The following is a 15,205-nucleotide window of genomic DNA, read 5'->3' on the forward strand; positions in this document are numbered from 1 at the left end:
AACTGATCTGTCTATTTAATACAATTGTAGCACTTCATAAACATAAGCGTTGTAATAAGAATAACATTCATCTTTTTTTGTGCAATTTCTCAAGATTATTGACCATTCCATTAATTTCTTTTGAATTACTTTATAATTTTGACAGCGGTGACGACCCATAGTGTAGGCTCTACAACATCTTCACCTTCCTCAACCGCAACTACAAAACAAACAACTTCAGAGGTTACTTCGTCCGCGCCAACAACATCTGTACCAACGACCTCTAGTGTCGCGTCAACCACTACTGGTTCTACGGCATCATCCGCTACATCACCAGAATTAACTAGCACGCCATCTGTGGAGACAACAACGACCGGTAAGGTCAACTGATATGATTATTTCATACAATCCTAGCTCTTCGGAATCATCAGCGTTGTGATAAAAATAGCAATCATCGCTTTTGTAAAAGTACAAAACTTTTTTTGACATGCAATTTCTCAGGATTATCGACAATACCATTAAGTTTTGTATTTAATTCATGCATATCTACATTCTAAGCTTCGCTATTATTCTGCTTTGATGGAAACAACTTAAACTGGTCGATTTTAAAATACGAAATGATATAACATTCCGTTATCAATCAAATACGTTATTCCCAGGAATGTAAATTGAATAAAGAAATGCCTGAAAAATAACGAATTTACAACCGGCGGTAGCATAAAATCGAAATAATCGATTATCGTCATAGAATATCATATCGTACACAAAAAAAACCCATAATTTACCGCATTATATGATATGTCCACACTAAAGCAATATTATACCAGCGAAGAATGTTGAGCTTTGCTGAACTTGTTCATCAGCGAAATACACGTGAAGGCTTAAAAGCGTTTCTCCGCGATCTATCCACTTCGCAAAGAGACATATATGCCAATTTCAGAAAATGTCTTCGAAATGAACGAGCTTGGGAAGCATTTAGGTTATGTTGAAAAAGACGTCTTGAAAAAGAAATTTCACCATTGACATGGTGTGTGAGGAATACTGAATATTAAACTGTATCACACATCTCATAATGCATTTGATATTTTGACAGAGGTGACTACCCATAGTGTAGGCTCTACAACATCTTCACCTTCCTCAACCGTAACTACAAAACAATCAACTTCAGAGGTTACTACGTCCGCGCCAACAACATCTGTACCAACGACCTCTAGTGTCGCGTCAACCACTACTGGTTCTACGACATCATCCGCTACATCACCAGAATTAACTAGCACGCCATCTGTGGAGACAACAACGACCGGTATGGTCAACTGATCTGTCTATTTAATACAATTGTAGCACTTCATAAACATAAGCGTTGTAATAAGAATAACATTCATCTTTTTTGTGCAATTTCTCAAGATTATTGACCATTCCATTAATTTCTTTTGAATTACTTTATAATTTTGACAGCGGTGACGACCCATAGTGTAGGCTCTACAACATCTTCACCTTCCTCAACCGCAACTACAAAACAGACAACTTCAGAGGTTACTACGTCCGCGCCAACAACATCTGTACCAACGACCTCTAGTGTCGCGTCAACCACTACTGGTTCTACGGCATCATCCGCTACATCACCAGAATTAACTAGCACGCCATCTGTGGAGACAACAACGACCGGTAAGGTCAACTGATATGATTATTTCATACAATCCTAGCTCTTCGGAATCATCAGCGTTGTGATAAAAATAGCAATCATCGCTTTTGTAAAAGTACAAAACTTTTTTTGACATGCAATTTCTCAGGATTATCGACAATACCATTAAGTTTTGTATTTAATTCATGCATATCTACATTCTAAGCTTCGCTATTATTCTGCTTTGATGGAAACAACTTAAACTGGTCGATTTTAAAATACGAAATGATATAACATTCCGTTATCAATCAAATACGTTATTCCCAGGAATGTAAATTGAATAAAGAAATGCCTGAAAAATAACGAATTTACAACCGGCGGTAGCATAAAATCGAAATAATCGATTATCGTCATAGAATATCATATCGTACACAAAAAAACCCCATAATTTACCGCATTATATGATATGTCCACACTAAAGCAATATTATACCAGCGAAGAATGTTGAGCTTTGCTGAACTTGTTCATCAGCGAAATACACGTGAAGGCTTAAAAGCGTTTCTCCGCGATCTATCCACTTCGCAAAGAGACATATATGCCAATTTCAGAAAATGTCTTCGAAATGAACGAGCTTGGGAAGCATTTAGGTTATGTTGAAAAAGACGTCTTGAAAAAGAAATTTCACCATTGACATGGTGTGTGAGGAATACTGAATATTAAACTGTATCACACATCTCATAATGCATTTGATATTTTGACAGAGGTGACTACCCATAGTGTAGGCTCTACAACATCTTCACCTTCCTCAACCGTAACTACAAAACAATCAACTTCAGAAGGTTACTACGTCCGCGCCAACAACATCTGTACCAACGACCTCTAGTGTCGCGTCAACCACTACTGGTTCTACGCCATCATCCGCTACATCACCAGAATTAACTACCACGCCATCTGTGGAGACAACAACGACCGGTATGGTCAACTGATCTGTCTATTTAATACAATTGTAGCACTTCATAAACATAAGCGTTGTAATAAGAATAACATTCATCTTTTTTGTGCAATTTCTCAAGATTATTGACCATTCCATTAATTTCTTTTGAATTACTTTATAATTTTGACAGCGGTGACGACCCATAGTGTAGGCTCTACAACATCTTCACCTTCCTCAACCGCAACTACAAAACAGACAACTTCAGAGGTTACTACGTCCGCGCCAACAACATCTGTACCAACGACCTCTAGTGTCGCGTCAACCACTACTGGTTCTACGGCATCATCCGCTACATCACCAGAATTAACTAGCACGCCATCTGTGGAGACAACAACGACCGGTAAGGTCAACTGATATGATTATTTCATACAATCCTAGCTCTTCGGAATCATCAGCGTTGTGATAAAAATAGCAATCATCGCTTTTGTAAAAGTACAAAACTTTTTTTGACATGCAATTTCTCAGGATTATCGACAATACCATTAAGTTTTGTATTTAATTCATGCATATCTACATTCTAAGCTTCGCTATTATTCTGCTTTGATGGAAACAACTTAAACTGGTCGATTTTAAAATACGAAATGATATAACATTCCGTTATCAATCAAATACGTTATTCCCAGGAATGTAAATTGAATAAAGAAATGCCTGAAAAATAACGAATTTACAACCGGCGGTAGCATAAAATCGAAATAATCGATTATCGTCATAGAATATCATATCGTACACAAAAAAAACCCCATAATTTACCGCATTATATGATATGTCCACACTAAAGCAATATTATACCAGCGAAGAATGTTGAGCTTTGCTGAACTTGTTCATCAGCGAAATACACGTGAAGGCTTAAAAGCGTTTCTCCGCGATCTATCCACTTCGCAAAGAGACATATATGCCAATTTCAGAAAATGTCTTCGAAATGAACGAGCTTGGGAAGCATTTAGGTTATGTTGAAAAAGACGTCTTGAAAAAGAAATTTCACCATTGACATGGTGTGTGAGGAATACTGAATATTAAACTGTATCACACATCTCATAATGCATTTGATATTTTGACAGAGGTGACTACCCATAGTGTAGGCTCTACAACATCTTCACCTTCCTCAACCGTAACTACAAAACAATCAACTTCAGAGGTTACTACGTCCGCGCCAACAACATCTGTACCAACGACCTCTAGTGTCGCGTCAACCACTACTGGTTCTACGCCATCATCCGCTACATCACCAGAATTAACTACCACGCCATCTGTGGAGACAACAACGACCGGTATGGTCAACTGATCTGTCTATTTAATACAATTGTAGCACTTCATAAACATAAGCGTTGTAATAAGAATAACATTCATCTTTTTTGTGCAATTTCTCAAGATTATTGACCATTCCATTAATTTCTTTTGAATTACTTTATAATTTTGACAGCGGTGACGACCCATAGTGTAGGCTCTACAACATCTTCACCTTCCTCAACCGCAACTACAAAACAGACAACTTCAGAGGTTACTACGTCCGCGCCAACAACATCTGTACCAACGACCTCTAGTGTCGCGTCAACCACTACTGGTTCTACGGCATCATCCGCTACATCACCAGAATTAACTAGCACGCCATCTGTGGAGACAACAACGACCGGTAAGGTCAACTGATATGATTATTTCATACAATCCTAGCTCTTCGGAATCATCAGCGTTGTGATAAAAATAGCAATCATCGCTTTTGTAAAAGTACAAAACTTTTTTTGACATGCAATTTCTCAGGATTATCGACAATACCATTAAGTTTTGTATTTAATTCATGCATATCTACATTCTAAGCTTCGCTATTATTCTGCTTTGATGGAAACAACTTAAACTGGTCGATTTTAAAATACGAAATGATATAACATTCCGTTATCAATCAAATACGTTATTCCCAAGAATGTAAATTGAATAAAGAAATGCCTGAAAAATAACGAATTTACCACCGGCGGTAGCATAAAATCGAAATAATCGAGTATCGTCATAGAATATCATATCGTACACAGAAACATAATTTACCGCATTATATGATATGTCCACTCTATAGCAATATTATACCAGCGATGAATGTTGAGCTTTACTGAACTTGTTCATCAGCGAAATACACGTGAAGGCTTAAAAGCGTTTCTCCGCGATCTATCCACTCCGCAAAGAGACATATATGCCAATTTCAGAAAATGTCTTCGAAATGAACGAGCTTGTAAAGCATTAAGGTGATGTTGAAAAAGACGTCTTGAAAAATAAAATTTCACAATTGATATGGTGCGTGAGGAATACTAAATATTATCCATCATCGGTTACATCACAGTGACACTAAAACAGTGACTCTTTCGACACGTGAAAGCGTTTTTCTGCTATCTATTCACTCAGCAAAGAAACATATATGCAAATTTCAGATAATGTCGTGTTCGAAATGAATGAGCTCGGAAAACATTTAGTTCATGTTGAAAAAGACGTCTTGAAAAAGAAACAGAACAATATATATGGTGTTTGAGCATGATTGAATACTAAACTGCATCATGCATCTCATAATGCATTTGATATTCTGACAGAGGAGATTACCCATAGTGTAGGCTCTACAACATCTTTCCCGTCCTCAACCGTAACTAAAAAACAGACAACCTCAGAGATTACTACGTCTGCGCCAACAACATCTGTTCCAACGACACCTAGCACCGCGTCAACCACTACTGGTTCTACGCCATCATCCGCTACATCACCAGAATTAACTACCACGCCATCTGTGGAGACAACAACGACCGGTATGGTCAACTGATCCTGCTATTTTAATATAATTTTAGCTCTTCAGAAACATTAGCAATTTAATCAGAATAGCATTCGTCGCTGATTAAAAGTACAAAGATGTTTGGATATGAAATCGCCCAAAGTTACCGACCATGCCATGAGTTTATTTTTAATTATACAAAGTAAGCTTTTAAGTTACGCTATAAACCTATTTTGATGGAAACAACTTAAACTGTTATATTCTTAAACACGAATAAATATCATATTGGACGATGCATAAAGATATCTTTTCCCCAGTTATAAATAAAAAAAAAACTGCCCGAAAAAAATATTATACCGGCAACACATGCTAAGCTTTTGTGAACTTATTCATCAGTAAAATACCTGTATAAGCCCTATTTGATTAACTTACATGAATACCTCAAAAGTTTTCCTTTCTCTGAAGCATAACTATGAAAACTATTCAAAACAGCAACACTTTTGACATCTAAAGCCTGAGAAAAGCGTCTCTGAGACTTCAATGAACTCCACAAAGAAACATCATATGCAAATTGTAGAAAACATCGTCCACGGGATTTACTTTCATTAAATAAATCCATCGCCTTTAGTGCCGGAGATGTCATGTGACAGGTTGAAGAATGCAGTTTTATATAAGAACATATTACAGTCATTTTGACAACTAACTAATGACGCGAAAGATCGCGGTACAAATCCAGACTACAGTAATGTGTAGACAAGCTATCATGTAACCGGTCTGTGTCTTAGAAATGTATTTTACTAATCAACCAAAAGTAGTCTCAATATATACATTCCATTAACTATCCGAACACCCTTAGGTCTTCTATTACAATGTCAACGTCGGTTCACGCAACTGGAACCTCATAATCTAACGTTTGGTAATTCGTAATTCCTACCATTACATGCAATACCAAAATTGCAGTGAGTAGTGTGGCAATTTGCATTTACAAACATCACTCAGTAACATAGCCATCCCCTTGTCAAATAATATTCCAAGCCCGTTCAAGTTCTCACATCAGCCGTGATTACACGTATTGACAATGATTCTTCGTGTATCGCCACGTATTTATTATTGTCAAATGCACATTGATGTACATGCAGGCTTTGACCTGACATACTAATAATGTAAACATTGTATACATGTAGACATCTCTAGCCATTGACATTAATACGGCATGCACACCAAGACTTCCGAATCGCATTTAACGACAACATAAGAAATTTAGACTTCCAACGTGTAAACGAAATCACCATTCTAAGAAATTCACACTAATGTAAGTTCTTAAAATTGGGAATAGCGAAGAAATAAACCCATTTTCACATTTAAGATTTGTCACACATCAAAAAACGTTGTGAGACTGAGATTAGAAAGTATATGTTAAGCAATATATAACACCATTAGTACTAAATTTTCAATACAAAACTGCATTATTTAGTTACAAAACGCAAAATCTCTATTTCAATATCAGTGAATGTCACATCTGCACCAACAACGACATCTGTATCGAGATCTAGTACCACGTCAGCACCGTCTGGTTCTTCCACACCGTCAGAAACAACATCTTCAGTGGGTACAACGTCCACACCAACATCGGCATCTGTATCGACACCTAGTACCACATCAGCAAGGACGCCTGGTTCTTCAACACCGTCAGAAACAACACCTTCAGTGGTTACAACGTCCGCACAAACAACATCTGTATCGCAATCTAGTACCACGTCACCAACGACATCTGGTTCCTCAACACCGTCAGAGACAACACCTTCAGTGGTTACAACGTCCGCACCAACAACATCTGTATCGCAATCTAGTACCACGTCACCAACGACATCTGGTTCCTCAACACCGTCGGAAACAACATCTTCAGTGAGTACAACGTCCGCACCAACAACGACATCTGTATCGACACCTAGTACCACAGCAGCAACGACTGGTTCCTCAACGCCGTCAGAATCGACACCTTCAGCGGGTACAACGTCACCAACATCGGCATCTGTATCAGTATCTAGCACCATGTCAGCAACGTCTTTTTCCACGCCATTAACTAAAACAACATCTTCAGCTTCCCCTACTTCATCTTTGGCCACAACCACATCTGTCTCCGGTACGATCAAGTAGTCTGTTATAAGGTTTTTTTTTTGAAATAGTATACCGCCATATTATATTGCCATATACATATATCTCTTGACAGTATATTTATTTATAGTTGATAAGTAGGACATCAGCAATGTTTCAGCAATGATAACGTTTTGCCCAAATTAATTTAATTGTTATTTGTCAATTTCCTTAATCAGAAGTACTTACATTTCATACTAAAGCTACAACTAAGAAATATATTAACCTTATACTCTCTACCTTTGTTTCTTTAACTTACCGAGAGCTTTCGGCGTGATGACTTGGTCACGTTTGTAGTTGACAAGCTATATAGAAAGCAATCCCTGTGTTGTTAAATGAAGACTTCAAATACACATCACCTCTTATTTCCCGGAAACGTTATGTTACAAGTCAGTTATCTTAAACAGAATGTAATGATTCAAACAAACGTACATCCCGAACCAACTGTTGCAGTGCACCTGTACGTAAATATTCCGTGTGACTCTTGTAATTGAATTTGCCATCACACCATTAGCTACTCATATTTGACGTTCTTTTGAAATCCACAATCAAAAAGTAAAAAAGAAGAAGAAAACTGTTTGATATGGGGCTATTGTACCGCCTCTTGATTTTGACATTTCTCTCGACATATTTTAGTCGACTCCTTTAGGCCCTTAGCGTCACTGGGGATTCCTAAAAGGACAAGACTGCTGTATGATACAGTTTAAGTCATGAATCGCACTGTTTCTCTTTCTAGAATTGAATTGAAAGATGCTTATACCTTGTGTGTCTTCTGTACATTTTTCTTGTTTTGCCATTCGTTTTCAGTTATTGATATCTGAGAATGGTTTGTAGTAAACATATTATATGCCCTCTCACGTTGAATATTAAATTGTTTAAATCAATTTATTTCAGAATCAACAACAACATTGCAACTAACAACGCCATGTCAGGAAGAAGACGTTATGCTAAGGCCAGATATAATTAACGTGAATGATATCACTATTGTATCGGAAGGATTACCCGTAGATCTGGATGATAATGCAGCGTTCTTGACATCCTTCGCAGAGTTTGCAGAATTACAAGAAAATGCTGCAATTACTTTGACATTCAATAAATTGATATCGCCGATTACTGTAAAAATATCTGGACCCGAAGGTGGCAACGGTGGAAACGTTCAGCAGTATCTTTTGGAATTCCCAGATACTAGTTATACGCCGAGGAGAGAACTGGTAAGGTTAAGATGTTGCTAGTTGTACTATCGTTGTTAAGGCTATTCTTTGCCTAAAAATACCATTATTGTTGGATATATTGTTACTCAACTAAACTTCTCTCCCTTATACACTCCACACTTTTCTTTTCATTATACGTTGACATTAAGAACCTGTTTATAATGTCCCATTCTGATCGAACGTTTAATGTAAGTGAATGTTGGAATTCTAAGCACAAAAACAATTTCTACTTGCTAACTACACAAAACGTCAACCTTAAAGGGTATTCTGATACTTCGCAATGTGTAGAGTGTTTGGATTATTAAAAGTGCAATGTATAGTGACACTTAGCATAACAAATGTTCATAAACCTACAGTTTTTATGTTTTGTCCATCAAATAGCTGTTTATCATGTGTAAATAATTCGATTTACATGTAACTGGCATAACAGATATAAGTAAATCATAAAAAAAACTTTCATCAGGAGTTTTTTGTTTCTTTGGTCAGGTTATGCATGTGATTGGCAAACGCAAATTAATATACAACATTTTCACAATGTATCTCTATTTTATTTCAATTGACTATCTACCTAATATTCCATAGCGTGTTATATGTACCTACGAATCTTCTTTGCAGACTGGTGATGAGGTATTCAGTAAACTAACAATCGTTTTAGAAGAAAAGGTTGTACCATCTGAGCCGTATAGGATCCATATAGAAATAATGCAATGTCAAGGTGAGTGATGCAAACCAAATGCAATTCCCCTCCTATGAATAATTGCATTGGTTGGGATTATAACCATGTAATCAATTGTTTTTCCCGATATCCCAACTCAACCGCATTAATTAAACAACTTTTTTTTACATATCTTCCTTTTTTGTAATTCAATCTTTGTTTCGGTCCAATTGAAATTATCCCCTATCTTTTTAACCCAGCAACGAAAAAAGTTTGCTCGTCCGTCGATCACGCATAAGTTATCACGCAGTTTTCATCAAAACTTACAAACTTATTTGGACGTTTTCAAAGCACACTGAAATTGAGCATATACGCATCTTTGTTTTCCATCTGAGTTTTTTTTATGAATGTATGATGAAAAAACAAAATTTGAAATAAAATGGTTTCGAAGGTAGTAAAAAATAAACACTTGCTCTGGTGGTTTAATTAACGTTTATTGTATGGCTGTAAATAAAACTATTTGTTGAACAACTCTATCAATAGTTTTCATATAATCGTTTCAAAATATATGCAATTCGCACTTATGTACATTGTACCTTGTCTAACTGTGTATGTACACGGTTTTGATAGCTAGGTCGCCTTTTGTTATCTTCAACAACGAGTTCAATGCGATCTGGCAGTTAATAACATCGCACTATTACTTTCCACAGAAGGAGAAACAGAAACCACGTCGACAAGTTCAACCGTGTCAACAACAGGTATAGTCATCTTTTCGTTTGATGAATTTTTATAGTTATTTACTTATTTTACCTGATACGTGTATTTACTATTGTTAAAGCATTCTTCCATTGAGCTTATTGGAGTGTCAGCGCGGTTTTCAATACCAATATTTGAATGATGCACTTTGTATTACTTAAAGAATTTTCATAAATACTTAATTTTCGATTAATGAAACAGGTTTCTAGAATTATAGGGTAGATGCTTTTCTCAGATCATATGATTTATTTACAAGTGATACGGGTATGAAAAGAATTTAAAAACACCTTCTTTAAATCTTATACATACTTAGTTATGTTTGGATATTAGTACCTCAGTATCAACGTTTTCGGAATATATACTCATTCAGCTCATTTATTTCATTTTTCAGTGTGGATTACTATCAATGTCAATCATATTTCCATATATTTTAACCAGTTACATCATGATTCATTGCAAACATTTTCCTTTGCATTATATGTATAACGTTATACATTACTTACCACATTCCTAAATTTTTGAATCGAATGTATATATTTCCTGTCGCCTAGATCCATACAAAAACTTTATCCAACAGAACATGCGGTCAAACCAGTCACAGAAACAACAACTGTGCCTTCCATTGAATTTTCGTCAACAACGACACAACCAACCATTCAAATAGTCACTGAAAATACAAGAGGTATTCACTTTAGCTACGGGCATCACACTAAAATATATACATGCATATCCTGATTTTTTGTTTCAACAGTGAAGTTAGCAACACTTAATATCAATTGAATACAATCTTTAAATTCTAATATGAATATATTAACCATCAAAAGATGTCCCAACATCAATGAAATACACAAATTCCTTATTCATTGTTTATATATTACATAGTATATATCAATAATTCTCGAGCATAAGAAGGACACCGAATGTAAAAAGCTACTGTTTTCCTCATATTTTTAAGCAAATATTGTTTTCTAAACATCTCAAAACCAGACACGTTACTCAATGTATTGTTAAATTGGCGAATACAAATTTGTAAGTAGAACGTTTTTCACAAATTCATATCTCACCGATACAGACATACAGTACCAATGATTCGTTGTTCTGCTCTATCATCGCTAAAAACTACCAAAATTATTTTACATAATTATATTTTCACAATGTTCCAAACAACTTTATTTTAGGCGGAGGAATTTCAACAACCACCACGACACCATCTATAACAGTTACTCTACCAGGAACAACACATGGTATATTTCATAAAGCATAACGCCATTTTAATCATTAATAAAACATACATTTCATTTCAACTTGCATGCTTTATAACATGATAATTCTATAACTGGTGTCACTACCAGTTGTCTTTTTACCTATCAAAGACTTAGTTTTTACATTACATCCACCTTATTTAACAACCAAAATATCAAATTTAACAATATATTTATGCTGTTCCAAATACACAACCAATGTTTATTCGGAATAATACGAAAACTGACATTTTTACATATTCGGTCACTTTGTCTAGAACACTTAAATAAAGGCCATATCAGTCATTGTGTTATATCCATCATATATTTCGATCTTTGTTCTCAAATGTCATTACAGTTCCTTTTATATCTAAACTTGTCAGTTTAGAAGTTTATTCTTTGTATATTTTCTCTATTCTAAGATTATATTGAAGATTTGAACGTTTTCATATCAATCAGAAATGCTTACCTGATTCTATACACTCGTGTTTAGAACGCAAAATACACAACATAGCGCACTAGTAATACTATGCTGTGTTATTTCTGCCAAGCATCCACACAGAGACATATTTATATATATAATGCTTTTTTTGTTAACTTTATAGATGAATTAGGGCAACAAGATGGACAATGTTCATAATATGACAATGACAATACACTATAAAACAAATGAAGCAGATCCTTTTTCAAACATATTGCAAAAACTAAATTGATCATTTCAACATAATCAGCCGTTCAGCGCTGACAAAATTACTTATATTTATTTTTAATAAGAGAAAAAACAAAACCGTTTGTAATCAAATCTAACACAAAGCAATTTTGTCTGAATCTCTCAATTTAAATGTCTTTTTTATTAATCTTTGAGATTGCAGGTGATTGCACACTTCTGGTGGAACGTTCAGTCCCCGATGCTTATCGCTACCTGCTAGTCACATCTTAATTGATTTTGATATTGACACAGTTTAGAATGTAATCATGTATTTTGCTATTTCGTCCCATCTATTTCGAGTTTTGCTCGCTGCCTTTGATCAACACTTTGGTGGACGAAATAGCTTTTATTAGTTTTATTTATTTAAGTTCACTCATCTTTTCTTCACTTCTAATTTCATGAATGGTAGTATTATCTTGTGTGTCTTGTACAATCTTTTCATAGTGTTATCAACAACGACTGGTGCAGAAACATCCGCAACATCAGCGCCAACAACGACAGCAGTTACAGGTAATGATGAACTTTCATTGTTTTATAACTGTAGTACCCCATGGTGAAGATATTCCTGGGCAAGACGAATATTATAATTTTACCCATTGTCTTTTATAGAAAAGCGAGTTCATATAGCAGCAGATATTAGGTTAAACAACTCAAGCATTCGCGCGACACAATCTACACTCAAGGGATCATCGTTATGAAATAATGTTTATCCTATTACAGATTGACAATGGTTATAATACCTTTAATTAATAAGTGATATTGAGCTTTTAAATATTTGCCATCAATTATTTTGACACAGACTTTCCGCTAAGAGCATGGTAATACCAAATATTTCCATTTTTCCCAATTTATATCGGCTTAGGTGAATTAGTTATATTTCGAGAGCATATTACAATTTATATTATATTTATATGAACTAGATAGAGTCATGGACCACAAGTAATCTTTCCGATTGTGAAAACTAATAAACTAATTTCGAACGATTGCTACATAAACTCTCATACGATAAATGCCAGTTAAATCGAATAATATCGACGACCCGACAAGATTTGCTAATGAAATTAATAGTTTTGGGATCGAATATCATTACAAGATATGTGGAATACGTAGAGTACCAATCAACGATGTTCGGAAAATAACAGACTTGTCGTAAATGAACTGAACTTTGTTGTCATAAAAAAACCCATCTTAATCCGTAACCGTTCGTTAACTAATCACTCGTATTTCCCAGGTGAAGATTTTAATAATTGTTTGCATCAGATATTGAATCCAACTCATATAGGTAATATCATAATCTATTTGAGAATAATATCATATGAGTTTATCATATGTATTCCACACCGAAAGATTCGTCGGTGTAATTGTAGGGATATAAGTTTTACATAGGTTAAAAAATCATTGTGGTAATAAAAATATATATCTGCGACGCAAGGTACTACGCGTGTTATAACAGAAGAATCGCCTACATACGTGCATACCACAAGGGGAACCGGGCATCGTTCTACTACTACACCAGTGCAATCATCGACATCTTCGATTCTCTCAACGCAATCTAGTTCATCTTCTATAACAATCGGAGGAACATCAACAACGCCATCTTCTTCCACATCGTCTACGTTTACAGGTATTCTGACAATGCCTTCTGTAGGTTTTTTATCCTTAGTTGTAATGTTTGTGTTGTTTATATCTGGTACTTTGTCATATCTATCTTTAATTGTTTTTTTTTTCAAATATTTCATTCGACAATATAATTCTCCCTGTAGAACGTCACAACATAGACATTGGGTTCGTCAAGACATTTTATTGCGATGAAGAACTTGTTAAATTGTATCTTTTCGTTTTTGATTATAACATATATGTCACGGAAGCAATGTGCTCCGTTACAGATAATACGATTGTAATCAGATATATTCTTGATTTTATACCAAAAACTATATATTGTTCTGTGGATTTAGAAACTACGCCCTCCGCTATTTCGACAACGCCACAAATAACGACGACCGCTACAACTCCTACGGCATCAACTTATCCGTCAGAAACAATGACTTTGACAACTGGTACATCTCCTTCTGCAACTAGTCATAGTACAACTACGGGTATGCAAATTGTTCATTAGACATACCAATTTTATATTAGAAATATGAAGAAGTGTCATTTGATTTTGCCTTGAGATATGTCAATCATCATTTGTTTTTAACATGTGGATCAATGGTTACTTCTGTTCCAATGTTCAGATATTGGTAGATCGCAGACTCGAGTGTAATCTAGTTACACAAAAACAGAAGAAAAATAATTTTGGCATTGATTAAAAAAGATGCTATTCATCATTTATATTTATTTGTTGATGTAATAAGGATCAATTGTCTACGACCATTTAATTGGAATCACTATACATGTTTCTACTACAATAGGTGGGTTTTATTCAAATCCCAAGGCATGAAATAAGCATTACAACTGTTGAATAACATTTAGTTTATAACAAATTCTATAACGCGTTTTGCTTGGATAAGAAGGTGACATTTGACAAGGACTATTTCTTTATCGCATGGTTCTCTGCGTTTTGATTGGGTAACGCATAAATGGCCATTCACGAGGTCCCAGAAATCATAACGCAAAAGACAAATTGCACGGGTGTCTTTTTCGTCATACCTAAGAATATATATATATATATGTAGATATATGGTTTTGATTGGATAACGCCGCTTATTATTTGTTATTGTTTAAAATGAAATTGTCAGTTTTGCATATTTACTAGCGGTATTTCACTTTAGGTCATATTCTTACACCCAAATTGATATTGTGAAAAGAAAACACACGATGACACAAAACGGATCAATTGATCCTCAAAATAGTGTTTTCCATTGCTGTAGAAACCGGTTATTGTGAATGATATTTCGTTCAAGCTCATTATTTATTTTTCCAAAAGTTACTTAAAACACTTGTAACTTGAAAAAAAAACTTTTAGCATTAAGTGACGCATTCGGTATATATTTTGATAAACATTCTAGAATATTATTTAACAAAGCATACTTTCAACTTTGCAAATTCTACTGTAACCCAAGCGTTTGCTTAACATCAAATTCAAGACCATCACTGCATATTTGTTTCTCTAAACTGTTTGATAATAACATAATTTGAACATAGT

The 15,205-nt window shown here is 35.1% G+C and overlaps 1 protein-coding gene across 1 annotated transcript in view; it reads left to right on the forward strand.

Annotated features, from left to right (window-relative positions):
* The window catches only part of LOC117343094 (pneumococcal serine-rich repeat protein-like), a 132,481-nt gene that overhangs the window by 51,514 nt on the left and 65,762 nt on the right, over positions 1 to 15,205 (forward strand). The window contains exons 67-78 of the mRNA XM_033905392.1: positions 146 to 355; positions 1,073 to 1,282; positions 1,435 to 1,644; positions 2,725 to 2,934; positions 3,653 to 3,862; positions 4,015 to 4,224; positions 8,383 to 8,699; positions 9,315 to 9,414; positions 10,065 to 10,112; positions 12,505 to 12,570; positions 13,493 to 13,684; positions 14,016 to 14,156. Coding sequence (XP_033761283.1) covers positions 146 to 355; positions 1,073 to 1,282; positions 1,435 to 1,644; positions 2,725 to 2,934; positions 3,653 to 3,862; positions 4,015 to 4,224; positions 8,383 to 8,699; positions 9,315 to 9,414; positions 10,065 to 10,112; positions 12,505 to 12,570; positions 13,493 to 13,684; positions 14,016 to 14,156 — 2,124 coding nt within the window. The remainder of the gene's footprint in view (positions 1 to 145; positions 356 to 1,072; positions 1,283 to 1,434; positions 1,645 to 2,724; positions 2,935 to 3,652; positions 3,863 to 4,014; positions 4,225 to 8,382; positions 8,700 to 9,314; positions 9,415 to 10,064; positions 10,113 to 12,504; positions 12,571 to 13,492; positions 13,685 to 14,015; positions 14,157 to 15,205) is intronic.

This window comes from Pecten maximus, chromosome 15 (assembly GCF_902652985.1).
Source record: "Pecten maximus chromosome 15, xPecMax1.1, whole genome shotgun sequence".
NCBI lineage: Eukaryota > Metazoa > Mollusca > Bivalvia > Pectinida > Pectinidae > Pecten > Pecten maximus.